Genomic DNA, 24,036 nt, shown 5'->3' with positions numbered 1-24,036 from the left:
TAGCAACGCCAAAGATGGCGGGCGCGCATGGACTCCTGGGGAGTGTAGTTCTTCTCCTTCCCGGCTCGGTCTGGGGCCCGGCCATTAGGACCCGGGCGCCCTAGCCTACACTTCCCAGGTTGCTCCGCGCGCCTCCCATGGCCTCGCGAGAGCTCTGGGCCGGAACCCATCCGGGGAGAGGGAGTTCTCGCGGGGACTGCCGGGAGCTGTAGTTTGAAGCTGGGAGTCGCGTTGCCTGGTACCGGGGTGGAGGCGGCAGAAAGACTACAATCCCAGGGAGCGCGGCGCGACCGCCCGGAGGGCGGGGGGTACGAAAGAGGAACGCGAAGGGCGCCCGGGTGAGTGAGGGGCCGGGGGCGGGAGCGCGGACGGCGGGGCCCGGGGGTGGACCGGGGGCGGACCGGGGCGGGCCGGGGGCGGGAGCAGGGGCAGGGACGCAGGGGGGCGGCCTTGGGGCGCGGACGCCGGGGCCGGGCGGTCTCGGAGGGGGCGCGGGGCGCGGAGCCGGGACAAAGGCCCGCGGGGACCCGGCCCCCCTCGGGCTACCGAACGTCCCGCAGGTGCAGTCCGCTAAGGGAGCTCGTCGGTGGCCGGACTTAGGGCCCCCCACCCACGTCCCCGAAGTCGGGGAGCCCCAGGAGGCCGCGCCCTCGGGAGCGAGCCCGGGCGGCAGAGGGAGGCCCCGGGTGCCCGGGCAGCCGTCGCCAGGCTGGCGCTCTCCCCGGTAGCCGGGCCCTTGCCGGCGAGGGGCCGGAGCAGCCCGGCTGGCGTCGCACGGTGGGCGTTCGAGGGCTGCGCTGGCGCCGCGACGCTCGGAGGAGGTCGCTCGAGTGCGTGTGAAGCCCAGGGCTTCGGACCCGTGGGACGCGGCTTCTCGGGCTTCGCGGAAGAGCGTTTCGGCGAACGCAGCTTCTCCCCCAAGACTGTTTCTGAGCCTTCGTAGCCGCCTCGTCTGCGAGACTCGAAGCTGCCTCACTTGGCCCGTCTTGGTGGTTTTCTCGGTGCGGCTGCGCTCTGCGGAGGGGGCGGCCTGGGGCAGGCGGCCTGCGCCGGGGAACGGCCCACCCGGATGGCTCCCGCTCCCGCTCCCGCTCCCGCTCCCGGGGAAGCGCCGCTGGACAGTAGTCTGTGGTCAGCCAGAATCTTAATGGCCTCATTGTTTTTAGAAATTCCTCGAAGGAAGTAAAATCTGAATTATCCGGAAAGTTGGTTCTCCTAGCACATGCGCACCCCGACCCCCGCCCTGGCATGTTCCTCCCCAAAGCAGAGCAAACGGATGTCTTGGTGGGTGATCCCCTGAGTGGACTGGTCCGCAGGCAGCACCCCAGGACCCCAGAGGCACCTCCCAACCCTTCACTTACTCTCATATCCAAGGTGAGCCGCGATTGGTCATGTCGCTCGTCGGAGGAGGGACTGTGGTCCCCGCGGCCCTGGCAATTCCGCATCCCCAAGGCCAAGGATGCCAGAGTGGTTTTCCAGCATGCAGACCCCCCCCGGGCCAGCTCCAGGGCTGCAGACCCCGCTCAGGTGTGTGGAGCCCACGTAGTGCTGGTCACTGGGTGCCCACATGCCATTCCTGGCGTCTGCCATGCATGTCAGCTGACTGGAATGTTCCCTTAGGTCCAGTGAGGTCCTTGGCAGTGTTTACTTTCTTTTTTTTATTTTAAGATTTTATTTATTTACTTGACAGATGGCACAGAGGCCGGCAGAGAGAGAGAGGGAAGCAGGCTCCCCGCTGAGCAGAGAGCCCGATGCGGGGCTCGATCCCAGGACCCTGAGACCATGACCTGAGCCGAAGGCAGAGGCTTAACCCACTGGGCGTTTACTTTCTATCACAGCGTGAGATGGGATGTTTATTTTTTTATTTTTATTTTTAAAAATATTTTATTTATTTATTTGACAGACAGAGATCACAAGTAGGCAGAGAGGCAGGCAGAGAGAGGGGGAAGCAGTTTCCCCGCTGAGCAGAGAGCCCGATGTGGGGCTCGATCCCAGGACCCTGGGACCACGACCCGAGCTGAAGGCAGATGCTTAACGACTGAGCCACCCAGGCGCCCCGAGATGGAATGTTTAGATCGAGCAGCAAGTTCTTACTTTTTCCTGAGAGTCAGACTCCACGCTTGCTTCCTCTGCTTGCCGAGAGAATAACCAGCAGTAAGTTCTCTGATGGGGGAAGGTCCGGTGGGCCGGCCTCGTGCCCCCAACAGTGCACGAGACCCAGAGCTGAGGACCCCCCCTACCCCGCCGTCCCCTACTCTGCTGTCCAGCCACGGCTGCCGGAGGCGGGGGTCGGAGCTGCGGTGAATACTTCTGTGGTCACTCAGGCGGGGCTCCTGGCTGGAGGGCTGGTGTTCAAGGTGGCCCGGTCTGCCCCATCCCTTGTTTGCTGACCACGCGCAGCCCCGCCCACGTCACCCGATGTGCCACGTGCTCAGAACCGCAGCGACCTGGAGGCTCTGTGTCTTCACTCAGACTAATCCTTGTCAGGAAAAGTGAGCTGCGAGACAATTTTTGTACAATTTAAATTCTCACCAATTCTTTCATGACCACGTAGACACGTTTTCACCCAATTCTCTAACTTTCGGGCTCCAATACGGTGTTTGAAGCGAATGGCGTCTCTTCAGTTAGTTACTGAGGAGCCGCGCGCACAGGTTGCCCAGTTTTGACAGCCGCATCCCGCTGTGTCACCTGCACACCTGTCGAGACAGAAGACGCTTCTGTCATCCGTGACGGGTCCCTCGTGGGTGGGCCGAGTGGTCGTGTCCCCCGGATCCACGCTTGGAGCCTCCCAGAGCTTCGGTGTTTGGCGGCACCTTCGGGAGGTGGTGGCCGTTAGACGAGGTCGTGCGGGCGCCGCGCGGTGGGGTTAGTGCCTTTATGAGAGAGAGAGATGTGCTCGCAGGCCGGGGGAGGGCCGGGGACCCAGCAAGCAGGCCCCAGCCGCACCGGGAAGGGCCCGCGCCAGCCGCGGGGTCTCCGGAATCTCCCCGCGCCCCGGGCCCCTGGGCCTCAGCCCCGGGGTGTTGCTGGGTTGGCGCTCCTGGGACGCGCCCGGGTGCCCTTCTCAGTCCTGTGAGGCAGTTGGTGGGGTTCCTGGGCTTTGGCTTGTGTGACTAAGGGGTCCTTGTACGCATTCTCTGTGGTGTGTTTTCCTTTCTCTTGGGAAAATCCCTGCGTGGAACCCTGCCCAAAGGGCCTGCTGAACAGAGTGTCCTGGGGGCCTTAATCTGCGTTTCCGGAGCTCGGTGGGGCTGAGCACTTGCCCCCCCGCTTGTCACATTCGCCCCTCTTTTCCGAAGCGTCCGAGCAAGTCCACGTTGTACAAGCGCATTTTCGTCTTCCGGGTAACGCGTGTCGGATCATACTGCACCTACGATCTCCCGCTCTTTGACCTGCTTATTCATGTCACTAGTGGCTTGTTTTAAAAATGCGCTTAAAAAACTTGGAGCAGTTCTCGGTCGGCAGAAAGGAGGCGGGATGGCCAGTTTTCTCCACTTCCCGCGCTGAGGGCGGCGCAGAGCCTTTGTGGCAGCTGAGAGGCAGCAGTGCTGTGACCTGTCGTCGGCACCGCCGACTTCAGAGTCCAGACCGCTGACCATTACACCACGGAATCCCGCCTGACACCGCCGACTTCAGATTTCACGCGGTTCCTTGGTGTCCCTGCCAGGGCCCGCGGCGCGTTGACTGTCCCATTACCTTCGTCCTTTCTGGGATGGGCTGGTGTCTTGGACTCTCGTGTTCTCATGACGGTGACAGGTTTGAGGAGGGCCGCACAGGTGTTGGGTCGAATGTCCCTCATTCTGGGTTTGTCTGTGTGTTTCGCAGTGGGTCGAGGGGGTCGTGGGTTTGGGAGAGAACGCCCTGGCGGTGCGGTGGCCCTCTCGTCCCAGGCTGTCGGGGGTGGCTGGCGTCTGGCGGACAGCCTGGGCTACGCTGGCCCGGCCGCCTGGTCCGGGTGGGGCCTGCCGGGTGTCTGGTCCCCCTCCCGTCTTCTCTGGCGGCCGCCCAGTGAGGCAGTCGCCCTGCCCGGGGTGGGAATGCGCCGAGACCCCCGCGGTGCGGTGGCGGCAGGGAGGACTTCAGGAAGGAGGCTTTCTCCGGCCCCTCTCCTTCCGCCGGCCGCCGGCCGGGGCTCCTGGGTGTTCGTCGTGTGCTGCGGGGACGCTCCCGCGCTGGCTGCCGCGCACGTCGTTCCGGCCTGGGCCGTGGGGGCGCCTGCTCGGTTGGTCCCGGGGCTCTTCCCTCCTTGCTGGCGCTGCCGGATGCTCCAGGTTCGTCGTGCCTGCCCCAGCCCCAGAGTCCGCTCTCCAAGGGGCCCGGTTTCTTTTACTGGAGGACGGGGTGTAGGAGCCAGGATCTGGGCCCCGGGGTCCCTGCCGGCGGGTCTCCCGGCGGGCGGGGCTGTGCTGTCTGTCTGTCTGTGACCTGGAACCCGTAACGTGCTTGCCTGCAACCTTCCTGTCCGAACCTGGCTCCCACCATCGCCTTCCATTTCCTCCCTCCCTCCTTCCTTCCTTCCTTTCTTGCCTTCTGTCTGGCTTTCTGCCTGGGGGTGGGGGTGGGGTAGGCGGCAGAGGGAGAGAGAGAATCCCAAGTAGGCTCCGGACCCCACACAGGGCTCGGTCCCAGGACCGTGAGGTCAGGACCTGAGCCGACATCAACGAGGCACCCCCTGTCCCCCACCATCCTTTTCTTACCTGTCCAGCCCGGCCCGGCCTCCGTGTGCACGTGAAGCAGAATTGTTCCCCGCATTCCATCCCCCAAGAAACGAGTTTACTGACGAGTGTACAGTGTCCGTGTGTGGTCCTCTTCACCTCTAGCCTCCCGGCAAACGTCGCGCTCCAGACGTGCCGAGGTCAGCTCCTGGTTCCCGTCGCCTTCCGCGTGTTGATATCACAGACTCTGACAGTGGACATCAGTGGTCACAGTCTGTGTTCCGCCCTGAGATCCCTGACGTGCTGTTTAATTTTTTTTTTGTATACATTAAACTTTATTCTCTGTGACATATGCTTTTATGGGTTTTGAAAAATGCATAGTCTTGTATCCACCATAATGGCGTATTTTTTTTTTATAATGGTGTATTTTGATGAGAAGTTTTTGATACTGATAAAGTTTGATTTATGGCGTGGTTTTCTTTTTCAGTTCATGTTTCAGTGTCCTTTCTAAAAGTCTTTGCCTAAGCAAGTCACCGAGATGGTCTCCTGTTTCTTCTAGAAGCTTTGTAGATTTGTGTGTGTGTGTGTGTTTAGCTTCACGATCCATCTCTAATGTTCTCATCTGATCTGAGTGTGCATCTAGTTTTTATTCCCTGTGAGTAGCCCATTGTCTGGCACCATTTGTTGCAAAACTATTTTTCTCCATTAAATTACTTTGGCATCTTGTCCAAAATCATATGTGTTGTTTCTGGATTCTCTGATTTGTCACATCGATCTGCTTGTTCTTGTCTTGTGACTTTGTAAGTCTTCAGGTGAGGTCATGTAAATCCGCTATCTTCTTTTTAAAAACTGCTTTGGTGGGGCACGTGGGTGGCTCAGTCGTTAAGCGGCTGCCCTCGGCTCGGGTCGTGATTCCAGAGTCCCGGGATCGAGCCCCACCTCAGGCTCTCTGCTCAGCGGGAAGCCTGCTTCTCCCTCTCCCTCTCCCTCTGCCCCTGCTTGTGTTCCCTCTCTCGCTGTGTGTCTCTGTCAAATAAATTACAAATCTTTGAAAAAACAAAACAAAAAAGAGCTGCTTTGGCTCTTCTAGGTTCTAAGCATTTAAAAAAAAAAAGATTTTATTTATTTATTCGACAGAGAGAGATCACATGTAGGCAGAGAGGCAGGCAGAGAGAAGAGGAAGCGCGCTCCCCGCTGAGCAGAGAGCCTGATGTGGGGCTTGATCCCAAGTCCCTAGAATCATGACCTGAGCCGAAGGCAGAGGCTTAACTCCCCGGGGCCACCCAGGCGCCCCTAAGCATTTTCTTGTAAATTTTAGTATCGGCTTGTGGAAAAAAAAGAATCAGCTTGTAAATTCCTCAAAATAAAAGGCTTCCGTAATTTTGATTGGTACTATGTTAAATATAAGATATGTAGGGACAGCTTACATCTTAATAATATTGAATTCTCTAACCCACTGACACGGATTAATGGATATTTCCGTCACATATAAATGGCGCATGTAATATACGCCGTAACGGCATGTCCTTCCCCTGTTAGACGTTGAATTTCAGCAGTGTTTTCTAGTTCTCAGTATCTAGGTCTTACATATTTTAAATTTATCCACAGGAACTAGCAGTTTGTTTTTGCGCACCGTTGTGAATATTTAGGTTTCATTTTCCAATTAGTTGCTGGTACATAGAAATAACAGTTGATTTGTATATTGACTTTACATTCTTGGAACATTGCTAAGTTCACTCATCAATTACACTAGCTTTTTTCTGTCAATTTGTTAGGGTTCTCCATGTGAATAGTTGTTCCCTCTGCACCGAGACAGCGTGTTGGTTTTCTCTCCTTGCTGCGTTGGCATCTACGGGACAACATTGAAGAGAGATGCTAAGATTAGATACCCATGATGTCTTCAGTCTTCAGGGGAAATGTCCTGTACTTCGTTGTTAGTATGATGTTAGCTACAGGTTTTTTATAGATGTCTTTTATCAGGTTCGGTGTATTTCCTTCTAGTTTTAGTTTGCTGAGAGGTTTTTTGTTTTGCTAAGGGTTTTTTTTTTTTAAAGATTTTATTTGTTTATTTGACAGAAATCACAAGTAGACAGAGAGGCAGCAGAGAGAGAGAGAGGAGGAAGCAGGCTCCCTGCTGAGCAGAGAGCCCGATGCGGGACTCGATCCCAGGACCCTGAGATCATGACCTGAGCCGAAGGCAGCGGCTTAACCCACTGAGCCACCCAGGCGCCCTGCTAAGGGTTTTTAACATTAACGTTCTTCAGAGGAATTTAATCAAGTCTAGTCTCCACATACCGGTGGCCGTGTACTGGGTCCCATCCAGAGTGACTGATGCTCGAACAGCCGCAGCAAGAGGAGTCGCTCTCCGGGGAAAGGACAGTCAATAGGCGCTAGTCATGTTGTGGCCCGGCGGCTGGGTGATCACACGAACGCTTTCCCCCCCGTTTTTACTTACCGTCTACTTGGCTAGCGCAGTATTGGTTTCAGGAGTAGCATTTGGCGGCTCCTCACTTGCACAGAACACCCAGTGCTCCCGCGGTGCCCTCCCGAGTGCCCCTCCCCCGCCTAGCCCATCCCCCACCTCCCTTCATGGGGCCTCGGTTCCTTCTGTCTCTCAGAGTCTCTTACGGTTTCCCTCGGTCTCCCGCTCTCCCATAGGATTCCGCGTTTTGTTTCTTAAGTTCCACACGAGTGAAATAATTTGGTATTTGTCTTCTCCCCGACGGACTTACCGTGCTCAGCTCCGTGTCCTTGCAGATGGCAAGATTTCCTTGTCTTTGGTGGCCGGGTCCTGTCCTGTCCGCTCCTCAGTCGCGTTGCGCGCTGCTCACAGACTGTCTGCTGTTCGCGACGCTACTAGAAATATCGGTGCCTGTGGCCTTCGGATCTGCATTTGTGTATCTGTGAGTGAAGAGTCGTGCAGTTGCCGGGTCATAGGGTGATTCTGTTTTTAACTCTTTTTAAAAAGATTTATTTATTTATTCATGGGGGGAGGGGCAGAGGGAGAAAGAGAATCTCAAACAGACACCCCCACCCCCCAACCCCGCTCCGAGCCTGAAGCCCAACACGGGGCTCGATCCCAGGACCCTGAGATCATGACCTGAGCTGAAGGCAGAGGCTTAACCCACTGAGCCACCCAGGTGTCCCTATTTTTAACTTTTTCTGGACCCTCCACACTGTTTCCCAGAGTGGCTGTGCCAGCTTGGGTTCCCACCAACAATGCATGTGGCTCCCCTTTCTCCACAGCCTCGCCAAGGCCTGTTGTTTCTTGTGTTGTTGATTTCGGCCATTCTTGACTGGTGTAAGGGGGTATCTCACTGTGGTTTTGATTTGTATTTCCCTGATGATGAGTGATGTTGAGTATCTTTTCTTGTGTCTTTAATCGTCTGGATGTCTTTGGAAAAATGTATAGTCATGTCTTCTGCCCATTTCTTTTTCTTTTCTTTTTTTTAAAAGATTTTACTTATTTATTTGACAGAGATCACAAGGAGACAGAGAGGCAGGCAGAGAGGGAGGGGGAAGCAGGCTCCCCGCCGAGCAGAGAGCTCCATGCGGGGCTTGATCCCAGGACCCCAAGATCACAATCCGAGCTGAAGGCAGAGGCTCAACCCACTAAGCCACCCAGGTGCCCCTTCTGCCCATTTCTTAACTGGATTATTTGTTTTGGGGATGTTGAGCTTGATAAGTTCCTTACAGATTTTGGTCAAACACTTTATTTTATTTTTTAAAGATTATGTATTTACTTATTTGACAGGGAGAGAGCACAAATGAGCGAGCAGCAGGCAGAGGGAGAAGCACTCTCCCCACCAAGCGGGGACCCCAGCATGGGGCTCAATTCCAGGGCCTTGGGATCATGACCTGCGCCAAAGGCAGATGCTTAACAGCTGAGCCACCCAGGCGCCCCTCAGACAAACACTTTAAAGCAGGTTTAATAACTATATTCAGTGGGGTAAAGGATACACTCATCTTGAACAAAAATATAGGAAATGTCTGTAAGGAAATAAGATATGTACACACACACACACACACACACACACACACTCTTGTATATGTACACACACACATACCTTTAATGAGCCAGATGGAAATTTAAGAACTGAAAAATAGAGCGTCTGAAATGAAAACTTGACTGAATGGTCATAGTGGAATGGGAGTGACAGGAAATAGTTGGTGACATCAGAGATTGCTAGAAATCATCTCGTCTGAAGGAAGAAGGGGCTTGATGAGGTAAGTGTCCAGCACGTGGGCAGTTACAGGCTCCAGAGGGAGACGCACAGTGGGGCAGAAGACATACGTTAAGGAACAATGACTAAAACCTTTCCAGACGTGGTGAAAGACATCCAGGAAAAATAGAATAAAGTCACAGTTAGACACATCATTTTCAGATTATTGAAAATTTAAGATTAACTTTGAAAATCTTGAAAGCAGAGAAAAGCAACAGATCACGTACAGTGTAGCATTGTAAAGACTGAATCAGGGGCCCCAGAGGCAGGAGGTGAGAGGCACTGCCCCTAAAATATTAGAAGAATTCTATACCCCCCAAGAGTGAATGCTAAATAGAAGTATTTTCGGACAAAGGAAACTGATAAAATTTGTTGCTGTCAAGCGTGCACTGCTAAACACGCTGAAGAAGTTTTTGTAGCCTGAAGGTCAGCAGCAGGGAGAGACTCGGATCTCCTGAATGAGGGCGGGCATCAGGCACAGTAAATGTTTGGGGGACGTGTTTTCTTTTAAGTGTGAGCGTCTTAAAAAATTCAGACATTTCTCGTGTATGGAATGTGTGCCGATGTGGCAGGCAGGACAGTTGTGGCCCCCAGAACGGTGACGGGCGCGAGAGCCTGTGGGGTTTCAAGGCTTCTGCGCTTAGAGGCAGCCGTGCCGCGCTCCGTCGGTGGGGGAGAGGGTGCATGGGGCAGGCCCTAGAGCAGCGGTTACAAAAGGGCACAAAGGAGCACAACCAGAGCCAGAAGATACACCGAAGGGAATTCTTGAAGTACTCCCCGTGGGAGACGGGGCAGCAGCTTCGAAAGGTAAAAAAACCCTTGCCTTGACGCCGCCGTTCCAGTCCTAAGTATCTCCCAAGAGAAGTGACGACAGTGTCCACACAGAGACACGTACAGAATTGTCCACAGAGCTTCCCTCCTGGCCTCTGCAGTCCAGAAACAGCCCCGGCGTCCGTCAGCAGCGGGGGGCGAAGGCCACGCTGTCACGGTCACCACGGAGTCCCGTTCAGCCGTGAGGGGAACGACGGGCGCGGACTCTGAAGTCGACTGGCTCGGTGCCGGCGTGGACGTGGGCTGGCCGTGTGGCTCGGTGACGTCGGTTCGAGACCGCGCAAGCTGGTCTGCAGGGCCGGAGGCCGGCCCGTGGATGCGTGAAGCCAGGTTGGAGGCAGGGACGGCAGAGGGGCTCGGGCTCCCCCCGCAGTGGCAGAGACGTTCCGCACCGTGTGTCTGAGCTCCCCGGAGGTGTGCTTCCGATGGCCGCGGCCGGCTTGCGGCAGTTTACACCCAGGAACATCGGCTCACTGGCAGATGAAAGCGTGGAGTAAAATCTGGGACTTCTGAGGGCGCCGGGCGGGGGGGGGGTTCAGTGCGTTAAGCGTCTGCCTTCAGCTCAGGTCCTGACCTCAGGGTCCTGGGATCCAGCCTCAGGTTGGGCTCCGGGCTCAGTAGGGAGCCTCCCCACCTCCGTCAGCCCCTCCCCACTGCTTGCGCTCATCCTCCCTCCCTCTGCCTCCCTCTGCCTCAAATAAAATCTTTAAAAAAGTAAATCTTGGACTTATGATTTCCTGAATTGAAAGGGTGTTTTATGACTTAGTATGACCCTGGAGATGCCTCTTACCACAGAGTGAACTGAAGGGTCCATGACTGTCAGGGTTTCCACGAGGCAGGGAGAGATGGTCTCTGCGGAGCACACATGAAACACAAAAAGGAAGAGATTTGATCACAGCCTGTGGGTGAGGGTCTGTGCGTCTAGGACGTCAGCAGTTGTTGCGCGAGAGAAGAGAAGGTGTATTTTGAATGCATTTTAAATGGGAAGGCATGAATAAGGTTCGGGGAGGGGGCTCTTAGCAAGACCTGATAGGTCGCTCCTGCTTCTGCAGGGCTAGGACAGAACCATGGCCCCTGCCCCAGTATTGTTGTCACGCATGTGTCACCTTCCCCATGCTCAGAATCCTGGGGCCCACAGTGCAAGGAGGCTGTCCGACACCTGTGGCGAAGGGGCTCTTGCCCAGGGCCCCCCAGGCTGGAACTCCCCCGCCGCCTGGTCCTGCCGGCCCTGAGGCCGATGAGGGAGGGGCTTCTCGTTCCCTGGCCCCCCCCCCACCGTGTGTTCCCTGCTGACCCAGTTGCCGCCGTGCAAGCTTCGTCTCCAGGAACCTGAACCGGTGCCCTGAGTAACAGCTCTTTTTGTCGAGTAAGAAGTCTTTTCAGAGGTGGCTTTCACATGTCCAAATATTAGCCGGCTGTGTCGCCGAGGGATTAGGATTACGGTCACGGTGTTGCAGGCCAACAGGCATTTGTCGAAAACTTCATTTACTGCAGGGTCTGTGCAGATTAGTTTTCTCTGGCCGCGTTGGGAATGTGACAGCTTCCGTCCCAGACCACGCGGGCTGCGGGGTTGGAGTTGGCTGGTGTCGGGAGACGCGCCTGCAGTGCCTGGGCTGACCTGCCGACCGGCCGCTCCGTCTGCCCTCCCTCCGGAGCCGTCCTGAGTCGCGGCTCTAGACGGCGCTTCCATCACCCAAGATGACATCGCCTGCCGTTTCCAGGACAAGGGCAGGGCGAGCAGTAGAAAATGATGAGGCCGAGGCGCCCCGATGGGCCTGTGTTGGCCCTGGGGCTGTCTCATTGCCGAGGTGCTCTGCCTCTTGGTGAGATGCTTGAGTGGGCGTTTCCCTAGGACAGAGCGAGATGGCAGGTGCACAAGTCCTCTCCGAGCTCATGCGTAGAACGCCCTTCTGCTTCGTCCTTTCAGGAGGCAGTCAATGGCTGAGAGCTTTGGACCAAGGAGTGAGTCCATCCAGATCCAGAGGGGTTGAGGACAGCCCCTGCAGCCCCTCAGCTCTGGGGCCTCCTTCCAGTAAGTCGGACGAGCCTACCAACAACGGGCCTCACCGTCTACCCTGATTCGCAGGCCTAGGACCAGGGGTCTGCGGCTTCTTAGCGATCCCGCCCCGCCTCTGGATGTCTGCAGCTCCCATCTCGGAGGGCCAGGTAAGGGTCCTGCTTCTTGGGCCCCGCCTGGTGCCCCGGGAGGAGGCACCCGCATCTGCACGGTGCCCCCGTCCGCACGGTGCCCCCGTCTCTTGCAGACGCGGTGTTCTGGAACATGGCACTCCAGCGTGCCGTTCTCCTGGCGGGCCTCCTGGTGGAAGTTGCCAGCAAATCCTCGGAAAGTGCGGTAGGTGTCCCATCACCCAGGGGCGTGAGTGCCGGGAAGTGACGTCGGAGTCCTTTCTGGAGGCCGTGCGCCCTGCACCCAGAGGGGCCTCACCCTTCAACCTTTGGGGGTCACCGTTGCCCTGGCTCTGGGGACAATTGACTGTGGCCACTCTCAGGGTCAGAGAAGCCCGTGCCTCCTGGAGAGCAGCAAACACATGTTCCCCACCTGCTGCCCACTCTGTTCTGCCCCAGAACCTTCTTGTTCTCTTTGCCAAGTGGACCCTGTTGCTGGAGCTGGAAAAGGGCCCCTGGCCCTGAATGCAGCCTGTAAGCTGCCTGCCCGGCTCGGGGTGGGGGGAGACTGTGCTCTGGGCAAGTGGCGGCATCAGACAAGGTCTGCCCAGGTGGCCTCTTGCGGCCAGGTGTCCTTTCCCTCCTGGGCCGGTGACACGGGTATGGTACGCCCGGCCGCGGCCGCGTCCACCCAGCCACACATCATCCAGGCCTTCCAGAGGATGGGGACTTCCAGCCACTCTGCCTCCGCCAGGGGCGGGGCAATGGGATGGCCGGAGTGTCCCTCGTGGGCTTGACCTCAGCCATGAACTGGCCTCGGACCTCTCCTGTGGTGGTGTGGATACTCCACACCATTCCTAAGACACCCCTCACTGCTCCCTGTGTTCGTCGTAAGAAACGAGAGTTCAGTTGTGATAGATACACACTGAGCCAAGCTTCTACTGGGAACCCCTCAAGTCTGGTCCTGTAAATGCCAGAGCTCAGCACGTCTGTTCCCCACTTGGAGCCTCCTTGGTACACGCAGCAGGCGTGAGTTCCTGCCCCACTGGCTGCCCTGGTCTGAGCACTTCCTCTTTGGGGACCCCCCCCCCGGGAACCCCTGCTGGAGGGCAGCTCCGGGGGGCTGCGAGCAGCAGGACCAGGACCAGGGGTGATTCCTTTCTGGCAGCAAAGAGCAGACTTGCCTTACCAGGGAGGCCATAGGTGCATGGGTTTATCTTCATATTTTATTACAGTCTAGAAAAACATATGTTTCCTTTTCCTGAGAAGGAGCCCACATGTGGAGCTGGAGTGTGGGGTTTAGCACCTCTAATTGTTTAATTTTCAAAGCTGCCATTTGGCAAGTGGTGGGTAACGCGCAGGCACACCTTGTTCTGTCGCACTTTGCAGACGGTACGCGACGGTACGCTTTTTACAGACGGAGGGTCTGGGGCCGTCTGCTGTTGCGCACCCCGTGGGCGCCCTGTTTCTGCTGCATGTGCTCACAGCAGGCGGCACAGCATGCCTTGGTGCCACGTGTGGGGGACCCTTGCGGCGGCTCAGGCTTCTTCATGACCGTCCTGTTTGTTACGGTGACCTGGGATCAGTGATTAGGACCTGCTGAAATCTCGGTGGCGGTCAGCATTTTGTGGCGGTGAAGTACTTTAAGTTAAGCCGCGTCCCTTGTGTTCTAGACACATGCAGTTGCGCACTTCAGAGACTACAGCAGAGTATAAATGTGACTTGCATACACTAGAAAACAAAAAACTCACTTGATTCACTTTATTGTTTTCTGGAACGGAATCCACGGTGTCACAGAGGTTTGCCTATAAATAGTGTTTTGGGTTGAAGTGCCCCACCTTCTACCCACTTGTGGTCCATGGGGCTGAGTGGCGGTAGCTGTGCCCCAGACCCCGGAGACCCACCTGCAGGAAGGGCCATAGTCCCCAGCACGTCCTAGGCGAGGCCTGAGTGGTCAGCCAGGCAGACAGTGGAGGACAGGGACGGCATAGACCAGAGCATACCCACAGTCCAGGCAGTATCCTTAGGACCACTCCCTGCCCCACCAGGCTGCCCCAGCCCGGGCCTCTGGTCGGCCTCTCTGAGTGGGCCCCCAAGGGACCTCCTTCCTGGCTTCTGGGAATCTGATGCTTAGGAACAGGCTTGTTTATTCCATCGTCAGACGCTCACTGGGGACCTGAGGTTCTGTCCCAGGAAGTGTCCAGTGGGGTGGCTACGTGTGCTCCCCTCGCTCTGGCTAACAAGGGATGGTCGCCCGATTCAGAATTGAGAAGAGGCCAGAGCTGTGGGCACTGGACCCGGCTCATGTGGTAACTTCTGCGGGTGCCGTTTACAGCCTGGCCTGCTTGTCTCCCCTGAGCCCCCAGCCGTGGGGTCTGGGAGCTCACCGCCCTCTCCCCTCTAGGGCCAGCAGCCTGAGTGTTGTGTGGGCGTGCCGGATGTCAACTCCACCTGTGGGGGCACAAACCTGTGTGGTCCAGGTAAGCTGCTTTGCACCAGCCGACCTTGACTGGCCTTGGTGACAAGGCCAGTGCTCGCGCGAATGCTGTGGAGGTCCCCTTGGCTGGTGTGAGCAGGCGGGCACACTGTCCCCTCAGGAAGGACACTGGAGGTGCCCGGGATGTAGGCAAAGGGCCAGGAGCGTGGGCAGAAGCAGCGGGAAAGTGACAGGACCCCCGCCGAGCCTCCTTCCCGGCTGGCTCTTGGTCTCTGGTGGGGAGTGTGTTTCCTCCTATGGCATGGGCGACCTCCACGTGGGGTCTCTGTCTCCTGCTTCTCGGGGAAAGGAAGGGAGGCCAGGGCCCCTCTTGCTCCTGCTTCTTTTAAGTGTCTTCAGCTGGAAATATTTCTTGTGTGCAAGAGGCGTATTGTGGTTTCCCTCAGTCCCCCACTGGCAACTTTATTCTCAGAACGTTTCACATATAAAAAGCCGAGCTGGGGCGCCTGGGGGGCTCCGTCGTTACGCATCTGCTTTCGGCTCAGGTCATGATCCTGGGGTCCTTGGATGGAGCCCCGCATCGGGCTCTCTGCTCGGCGGGAAGCCTGCTTCTCCCTCTCCCACTCCCCCTGCTTGTGTTCCCTCTCTCGCTGTGTCTCTCTGTCAAATAAATAAAATCTTTCAAAAAACCCGAAAAAGCCAACCTGCAGAGAGAGTTGGACTGAAGTTTGGAAGTTGTGAGATAAGAGACCGGCAAAGGGGGAGAAAAGGTGTCGACGGTCCCGGAGGAAAAGCCCGGGTGTGAGCCCAGCGTCCCGCGCCTCCCCGTCCCGCGCCTCCCCGTCCGAGGGGCGTCTCGTCCTGCGGCGGTCAGTCCCGCGCGGTGTCAGGCGCCCGCGGGCAGGCGGCCTCCCCGAGCGAGGCCAGCAGTCGGGTGTTGAGTAAGGGGCATTTCTAGGGAAACAAAAGAAAAACGTTGGTGGTTGAAGTCTAGTGTTCCTGCGGGGCGGCCGGCTAAGTGCGCGCTGACGTCGGAGTCAGGCCGATCGGGGAGCGAGGACACCGCGGCAGCGTCTGACGAGTTCGGGCAGCGAGGGTCGCGCGGAGGCCGTGGGCCGCACGTGGACTTTCTCGGGCCCGCAGGGGAGGCGGTGAGGGGATTTCTCCGGAGCGCGCGTCCTCACGTCCGGCCGCAGCCTGCAGGCGCTGGCAAGAGGGCACTTTCAGCTCTTGCCGATTCCAAGTCAGGAGGGCGGAGGAAAGCGGAAATGGTCGTTTGGAGCGTCGCGGACGGTCACAGCGAGACACGGGTTTGCTCTCAGAGTGAGTCTGGCCTCCCACGCGGGGCCGCGAACGCGCAGCGAGGACGGTGACTGGCCACTTGGGCTCTCTGAGTCCGCCTCGCTGGACCTTTCCACAAGGGATCCTAGATTGGACTCCCGAGGCCAGGAAGCCAAGCCAAGGACTGGCCATCGGACCTCACCTGCAACACCTCTAGATTCTGGTGAATTCCTCTCTTCTCAAGGTCCCGATATCCTCAGTTTCCTGGACTTGCCTGGAGGTGACCCGGTTCACCTGCGAGGCTGAAAAGCCAGTAAGCCCGGAATTAGTAGTTTTTCAAAGGGGCTTCTTGGCTTCATAACGAGCTCCTTAGTCTTTCTGGTCACCGGTGCTGGCTCTCTAGCTGTCCCTTGTCCCGGCACACAACAGCCCAGCCGGGGCCTCTAGGAGGTCGGCAGCCCTGGGCAGCTTTGCCCGGTTACCACCCCCGCACCCCACCGTTCGCAGGTCTCTGGTGCCCACAGCACCACAGGCCCTGCTGCGGTCAGTCTTCGGCCCTGCCATCCACTGGTGTCCCTGCAGAAAGGCCTTCATCTCACAGTGACACACTGTGTGTGGATCAAACATCGTAAAATGCACCATGAAGGACGTGTGGCCTGTGGTTTGCCTCTGGACGCTGCCGCGGGCGCAGCTCTAGGATCCAGGTCCAGCTCAGGGCCCGCACTCCGCGCTGATCGCGCTTGTGTCTGCCCAGCCACTGGGCTCAACGTGGGAGATGCGGAGGAAAAATCAAGGCGTAAGACACAATTCCTGCCCTTACGGGGTGCCCTGACCGGTCAGCAAAACGCATGGTCTGCAAACCGCTGGCCAGTGGGAGCCGGGCTGCTCCCAGCGCCAGGCGAGGCTGAGCTGCTTGTGGTGGCATCTGTCAGGGATGGGGGCAACAGAGGGGCAAGGGTCACACCTGGACTGGAGACAGCGCCACCGAGGGGTGGGGCCTGGTCCCTACGGCACCTGTGGAGGCAGGGGAGGGCCCAGTGGCCGGGCTGCCGCAGCCCTCTGCAGAGCACAGGGCCGTGCACGGCACCCTTCTTGGGTTTCGGGCCGTCCGGGTGTTTTACAAGACGTGCGGGAAAGGAGCCCACGGGAGCCCCGGGGCGAGAGCTCTCTGTGGCTCCTGTCCAGCGTGTCTTTCTCTGAAACTGAATGTGCCTTTCCACCCAGACTTCCGGAACGAGCTAGTGAGCGCTCTTGAATGAAATCGGAGTTTCGCAATCTCAGACTGCGGACAAACCCCACAGGCAGGGCCTGACGCATTGTCGCTTTCCCAGGCTGCTACAGGCACCGGAGCGAGGACGGCAGTGTCCGCTGCGTCCGCTGCGGGAACGGTACCTACGGCTCCGAGTGCAGTGGCCGCCCCGTGGCTCCCCCCGCCGGGCCCACCTGGCCTACTTCCCACCGAGGGGCTGCGTCTCCAAGTTCTGGAGGAACAGGTGGGACTTGCCCTTCTTGTCCCCACGGCCACAGGTGGCCCACTTTCCCTGGACCACCGTCCATTGAGGAGACCCCCCCACCCTGTCCCCTCTCTCCCCAAGTCCTCTTGTCCGTGCAGGACAGCCGTGGGGTGAGGGGTGCTCTGTCCCCACAGCCTCCTCCCTTTCTGGTTTCCGGCCCATGATTCCCCACTGCACGGTGTCTCTGCCTCCCTGGGAATCTTCAGCAGCGTCCCCGTGCGTGGTCTGGACCTGCCCCGGGGACCAGCTGCCCTGATAGCTCCGCTTCCCCACAGTCGCTGGCTGGGGTGCCCAGTTCCCGGTGAACCGGAGCAGAGGGACGCCCGGGCAGCCAAATCTCGGTAAGTCTCTGGCTCACCCGGTGAGGGCAGGGCCTCTGCCCAGGTCCTGGCGGAGGAGGGGGTCGCCGTCTGCTATTCCCAGTGCACGTGGCCACTTACGCGGGCCTCAGCAGGGCCACCACCACGGCCAAGGTCATACTGCAGCCCAGGCAGGAGATCTATGGACAGGGACCCGCCTGACCACAGAGCAGGGCTGGTGGAGTCGGCAGCCCTCGGGGCTGGGGTCACTGGGCACAGGCAGGAGGCCCTCACACCTGCCCCTGAGCAAGTCTAGTGAGTGGAAACCCTGAGCTGCGCACCTCACCCTTTGCCCCAGGCCCGGCCCGCCCAGCACCCCAGTCCGTGGGAGCTTAGGACGCTCAGTTGTCTGGAGATGGGAGGGTGCCCTGAGGCTCCCCCCATCCCCTGAGGCTCTCCTGAGGGTATAGGGTTCAGACGGCAAACACCGCATGCTGGACGAGAGCACCCACCACAGCCTGGGCCTCGTGGGGAGGACACGGTGCCCACCTCCTGCTCGCTCGAATCCCGGCCTGTCTGATGTGTGGCCCACCAGCCGTGGAGGCTCGGCCGTGCCGCAGGGGCCACAGCAGTCAGGGAGCAGGACCTGCCCCAGGAGAGGCTACGACCAGGTCGTAATGGGGGCCGGGTGTCCCCCAGTCACGGCGCCTTCAGCGGAGGGCATGCATGTTGGACCTGGACTGAGGGCTCCGGCTTTCTGCACAGGTTTCAGGACCAGACGCAAGTGGCCTTGCGCTGACCTAGACCACCAAGGCCGCCTCCAGGGCAGCCGAGTTTTGGGGGGGGCCGGCGCAGGTGGCCCCGGCCTTCGGTAACACCGCGCTGGGTCTGGCAGTAGGGGCACCAGTGGAGGAAGGCTGGCAAGTCTGGTTCCAGAGCCCGTTTCCAGGGCAGCAAATTTGGGGCAGGACACGCCAAATTCACCAGGACTCACGCCCCCTAGACTTCAACATAGCAGTGGCCGCACCTCATGCCTGTGTCTCAGGGCCGGAAAGCTGCCTCTCCACAGGTATCTAAGAGCACTTGCCCCGCAGTTACCATCCAGAGCCCCAGCCGTGGGCCCGCCAGCCCATCCCGACCCCGTGTTGTGAAGAGGGGCAGGCAGCATGGCACCGGCAAGGCCATCTAGGGACAAGGGACGAGCTGCAAGAGGCCAGAGTGTAGTGGGAGCCCCGGCCTGTGAGTGGAAGGCCTTGACCTGGCGTGCCGGGGATGTGGGGCCCCGTGGTCTGTGCCGAGCGAGATGGGGACCCCAGGGCCTGGCACCCCCACCCCTCAGCACCCCACCTCCCTGCGACAAGCCTGAGGCCTAGGGAGCCTGAGCCCCTCAGACCCCACAGCCAGGCGTCTGGGCCTGCAAGGGACCCGAGCCCCTGGGTGCGGAACCTGTGAGGGCACAGGCGTGTTCCGGGGATGGGGGTCTGGGGAGGCCCTCGGAGGCCCACCCAGGCTTGCCCAGGCAGCCACTCACTTTGCTCGCAGGGAGCCCTCAGGTGGCTGCCTCCCTCTTCCTGGGGACACTGTTCTTCAGCTCCGGCCTCATCCTGTCTGTGGCTGGCTTCTTCTACCTGAAGCGCACCAGTAAACTCCCCAGGGTGTTCTACGGAAGAGGCAGAGGTACGCGGGACGGTGCTGGAAGGATGCTGGGCAGTGCACGCCCCCTGTGGGGCCCCGGGGCCTGCCTAGGGGGCACAGAGAAGCGGGGGCTGGGGCCGGGGGGCCAATGCCGCTGCCCAGCCGGAGAGAGTCCTCACAAAGCAGGAAGGGACCGGCTTGTTCCGTGGTCCTTGTGTCTGAGTAAGAGGGGTGGCCTGGCCTAGGGAGGCTCCGTGTGGACCCCGTGCGCTCTCAGGGCGAAGCTGTTGGCGTGACTGCACCGGGGGGTGTCACGGCGAGGCTGCTGAGTGGCCTGAGGGGAGGCGACATCTTGGGGCCACCTGCCCGCTGCTTCCCCAGCCAGCTGTGTCCTCTCCCCATCCTGCCCACCCCGGGAGTGGGGGGCCCTGGGGTCCCTGCCTCTGTCTGGAAGAGGCGGGCGTCACTCCTGCTGTGCCCTCGGGGTGCCAGGCAGGTGGTCCGGCCGCCAGCGTGGACTCTTCCATGGACAGTGCTAGTGGGTGAGAAGCCAGAGCCTCCTCATCTGGCCTCCGGGAGACCCCGTCCGCCCACCCAGAGCCAGCACTGGGTGTCTCCTGGGGCCTTGGAGCGCCCTAGACCAGACCCAGGCCAGTCGGGACGAATCCTCCTGGGTCAGCCCAGGGCGGCTGCTGCAGGGGAGTGGCCATGGGGGTCCTGGTGTGCCAGCGTGGTGGCTGTGGTAGACCCCCTTGGGGCCTCTGCTACCGAACACCCCCAGAGCTGGGCTTGGTCAGCCTAGGCGGCCACCAAGAGCACAGGGACGCATAGCAACCTCCCCAGTGGAGGGGAGAGGAGGGCCCTGCGGGGGTCTCTGAGGCATGGCCCCAGCCTTGGGCCTCCCCTGGGGCTGAAGGCGTCCTCGTGCCTGTGTTCCTGGTGGTGCCGGAGACCAACGGCAGTGTGCCTTCTGAGGGCCGGCTTGTCGCTCTGCCAAGGGGCCAGAAGGTCGGCTCTCCCTGGGGTGCTTGGGGGTTCTCACCCCAAGAGCAGGTGGGCAGTGTGGCCGGACAGCCCCGGGCCCTGCTGGCGCTGGTGTGGAGGAGGGACTTGGGCCGAGCCTGGAGTGGGGGAAAGAGCCTCTGCAGGCCCCGTGGGCCCCCCCAGGCACGGAACCCCGGCCCCAGGTGACCCCCGTGTTTGCCTGCAGCCCCTGCCCTGCAGCCTGGCGAAGCTGTAAGTAACCTGGAAGGACGGGCCGAGCGCCCCGTGTCGCGGGCCCTGGGCTGGGGGCCGCCCGCTCTTCTCACTCTGCCTTTTCTCCTTTGCAAGGCCGCCATGATCCCCCCGCCGCACCCCTCAGGTATGTCAGCCCTCATCGCAGGGGGAAAATTTCAAAGTTCTCCTGCCCTTGGGGCCGGCCACTCTCCAGGGACGCTGCAGGGCCGGGTTCTACGGGCGCGGGCCAGGTCCCCCCCGGCCAACCACAGCTGTCCTACCTGTCCCTTAGATTCCTTTGATTCCTGACATTTTATTCCTGACACGTTGAGTCTGTTGGGAGAGAACGAGAACCCCCAGCACAGAGTCTGAGGCCACCGCGCAGCCTGCGCCTGGCCCTCACCAAGTCCCAGCCCCGCCTGGGTGGCCGGGGTGGGGAGCAGGCTGGCCCGGGCGTAGGGCCTTCCTGCGGTCCCTCCAGAGCGGCTGGTACTTCAGATGACTGGGTCAGACGTGCCCCACCTCAGATGATTCGAGGAGTAGACGCACCTGTCAGCCCTGTTCCAGACGGCCCGTGAGCACAGAGAGGTTAGGGGACTGGCCTCCAGCTAGTCCGTGGTCGCCAGCTACAGGCCATGGAGCAGGAGTCTGCTGGCCTCCACAGTCTGTGCTGTTGCTGCTGTGCGCAAGTCTGGAGTGGGGACAGGGGAGGATGTCCCTCTTCTTTGGGGACAAGGCTAGATCTGCTCTGTTCTAGAGAATACTTGTCTCTGATTTCTCTAAGCCAGTACCATCTAGAAGCATCTCGAATTTCCTGGGTCAGTCCCCCAGGGCCCCCGTAACGATGATCACAGGCCCGGGCTTGAAGCGACAGAAACGTCCTCTCTCTCAGTCCAGGAGGCCAGAAGGCAGAAGCCAAGGTGGGGGCTGGGGGGGCACTCCCTCCCGAGTCTCTAGGGGAGGGAACCTCCCGCCTCTTGCGGCCCCCAGTGGCTCTGGGCGTCCCTGGGCTGGTGACCACTCGGCCGTGTCCTCACGGGGCCTCTCGTGAGTGTCCTCTCTCTGCTCCCTCTTGGGAGGACGCTGGTCGCTGGATTTAGGCCCCCCCAGGTAATCCAGGAGGATCTCATCTCAAGATCCTTAATCAATCTGTAAATCCCCTTTCTCCAAGCAAGGTCGCACCTGCAGCTTCTGGGGCTTCGGACATGGGTTCATTTGGGGACCGACCCCCTGCGTGCCTCACGGGACCCATTGCCTCTGTGTCTTGTGAGAGCGAGGCCCTCACCCAGGCCGAGGTGCTTGGGTGCAGGTCACTGGTGGCTGCGATGAGGGAGGCCTTCATCAGACGCTTTCCGAAGCAGCCGCAACTCCGCTCACGGCCTGGGGCTCGGTGGGCCCTCCTCCCCTCGACTCTCCGCACCCCGGCCCTAGGCGCTCTAGGGAGGGCCAGTACCCGGGCCCATCCTTCCCGTCCCGGCCCCGCTCTGACCCTGCCTGTCTCTGACCCTGTTTCAGTGCGGAAGCCGCGTTATGTCAGGCGCGAGCGGCCCTTGGACGGGGACCCAGGCTCCACGGCCGTCTCCTCGGTGGAGGCCCGGGTCAGCAATGTCTGACCCGGGGACCCACCCACAGCTCCGCACACCGCCTTGGAGAGAAGCCGGCACACGAAGGGCAGGTGCTGCCTGGCGAGGCCTCGGGACAGGTGTGGACACAGCCCCTGACTCAGCGTGGCCGCCTCCTGGCCGCAGATGTGGCCACAAGTGCTTCCGCCCACCCCCCGGCTGCTCCGTGAAATGGCCTGGGAGCCTCGTCCTTGAGCCAGGCCGGAGACTGCGGCGGGGCTCGGGGGTCTGGGTCCCTCGGGAGAGACCGCTCCCAGCGGCCAAAGCCTGCGAGGCCTGCTGGGCTGCTCCATGCCTGGGAAAGCTGGGGGCTCGGCCCCTCGGCCTTCCCAAGCCCACCTTGGGCAGACATCCCCACACCACCAGGCCGGTGGGCCTCCTGGCGTCCCCTCTGGGTTGGTGTCCAGGCCTGGGGAGGTGTGATTTGAGCACTGGCCCCTCCAAGGCTGAGGCGCCCACTGGGCTGTCCTATAGCCAAGCCCCCCCTCCCCCGACCCCTAAGCCCAAGACCACCACACGCTTCTGGGGGCTGCAGAGGCGAGGTTCCTGGTTTCTTACTGGCTTGTGTCAGTTTTGAGCAGAAAAGGCAGAGAGACGGCTTTTCTCCTGTCTGCGGCCCGTGATCCGCTCTCCATGCTGGGCCCAGGAACGGGCTCTGGCCTCAGCTGCTGGAGATCAAGGCCATGTCCACCCAGGGTGACCTTCACCTGTGACTTCTGCCTGGGTAGCCTGGTCTCAGAGGACCTGTGGAGGGCCATGCTGGCCAGTGGTCCCGCCCCAACTGCCCCAGGCCTGGAGACGCATTTCTGGCCCCGGCTGGTTACACATAGACAGGGTCCCCAAGAGAAGGGAGCGTTTGTGGCCACCTCTCACACTGGGCTCGGCGCTGATCTTCCCACGTTCCCATTCGGGACCGACGCCTGGGCCTGCGCGCTCAGCTCCTGTGTCCCTTCCGCACCGTGACGCCTGTCCCACGCGTTTCCTTGAACCACTGGTCCAGCGGCTGAGAGGGCGCACCAGCTTCCAGTCAGTGTCAATAAACGGATCAGGGCTTTCTTCCCCCATTCTCCCTGCGCCCCAGTTCGTCTGCTCCTCAGCAGGCAGGAAGCCCCCACCTGCCCTACCGTGGGGGCGCCTGTCAGCCAGGCCGACGTGGACTTCGCTTCCCCAGGAGCAGAGACGTGCTGTCCTGGGAACCGCCTCTCGTTCCTCTGTCCCCTCAGTCTGAGGAGAAGGGGACCCAGAAGGAGGTGGGGAGACCAGCTGTCGGTCCCCATCAGCTTCAGGGACCACGGGGAAGGGCGAGGACACTCCACCGCCGATCTGTGCCCATCTGGGAGGCTGGGCTTGGGAGCCAGGGGAGAATGGGCAGGACCCTCCAGATTCCCTCGTGTTCTGTAGCCCCTTGAGGTCAGGCTAGCCTGTCCCATGCGATGGATCCTCGTGGGGCGGGAAACAGACATGGGACGAGATTCCCTTGTCCCTGTTCCCACCTTTGCACCAAGCATGGCTGCTAATCTGGGGGACAAAACAGGAAATGCAGAGCCTTGTCTGACCAGGAAAGCAGATCCAGCCCACCAGGCCCTGGAGGCCCAGGCCAGGCACGGATGGGGTCTCCCACCCCAGGTCCTCTCTGTCTCCCGCCACCCTGAGGTACAGCCTGGACACCCAGGGTTATTCCAACATCTCCCTGTCCCTTCCCCAGAGATCGCCCCCCCCCCAGCCCCCAGCCTCAGCTTTGCCCCACCCTTGGCAGCAAAGACAACTCTGAATCTGACCCTACAGCCCCCTTCAGCTTCACACTCGAGATGTGTTTCCCCGACCTTCAAGGCCGGGGTCTTGGTCTTCGGGGCCCTTGGTCCACCAGCATCCCCCCTGCCACTGGGCATCTCCTGGGCCTGGGTGCCACTCTCCTTTAGGCCCCCAAATAATGCGGAGTAGGGTCACTGGGATTCCCAGCCCCATCACCCTGATGGGGCCTGCACGTTCTCCCCTGGCTCCCAAGCCCAGCCTCCCAGATGGGCACAGATGGGCTCGACAGCATGTGAGCGAGGGCAGTGGGGTGCAGGGCACCTGAGCCGGGAGCGGGCAGCTGGTAGGGTCAGGCACCTACACTAGGGCTCCTGCCCTTACCTGGACTCCAACGTTCACGTAGGAGGCCAATGTGAGGCCTATGTCAGGGGCCATTGGCTTT

The 24,036-nt window shown here is 60.0% G+C and overlaps 1 protein-coding gene across 8 annotated transcripts; it reads left to right on the top strand.

Moving 5' to 3' along the window:
* The first annotated feature begins 310 nt into the window (after positions 1-310).
* C2H1orf159 (chromosome 2 C1orf159 homolog) lies at positions 311-22,908 on the top strand. Of its 8 annotated transcripts, none has more exons than XM_044236882.1 (11): positions 311-338; positions 11,637-11,875; positions 11,974-12,062; positions 14,241-14,316; positions 16,886-17,047; positions 17,344-17,409; positions 18,263-18,436; positions 18,910-19,044; positions 20,213-20,238; positions 20,335-20,365; positions 21,736-22,908. In XM_044236882.1, exons 3-11 carry the CDS (start codon positions 11,991-11,993, stop codon positions 21,831-21,833), a joined length of 840 nt encoding a protein of 279 aa, XP_044092817.1. In that variant the 5' UTR covers positions 311-338; positions 11,637-11,875; positions 11,974-11,990; the 3' UTR covers positions 21,834-22,908. The 8 variants fall into 8 exon arrangements, with proteins under 8 accessions (XP_044092817.1, XP_044092816.1, XP_044092820.1 ...); XM_044236881.1 differs by having other exon boundaries at positions 21,044-21,797; XM_044236885.1 differs by lacking the exon at positions 18,263-18,436.
* The last annotated feature ends 1,128 nt before the right edge of the window (positions 22,909-24,036 follow it).

Source organism: Neovison vison, chromosome 2 (assembly GCF_020171115.1).
Source record: "Neovison vison isolate M4711 chromosome 2, ASM_NN_V1, whole genome shotgun sequence".
Lineage (NCBI taxonomy): Eukaryota > Metazoa > Chordata > Mammalia > Carnivora > Mustelidae > Neogale > Neogale vison.
The sequence above is the reverse complement of the archived record's forward strand: the minus strand, read 5'-3'. Positions and strand labels throughout refer to the sequence as shown.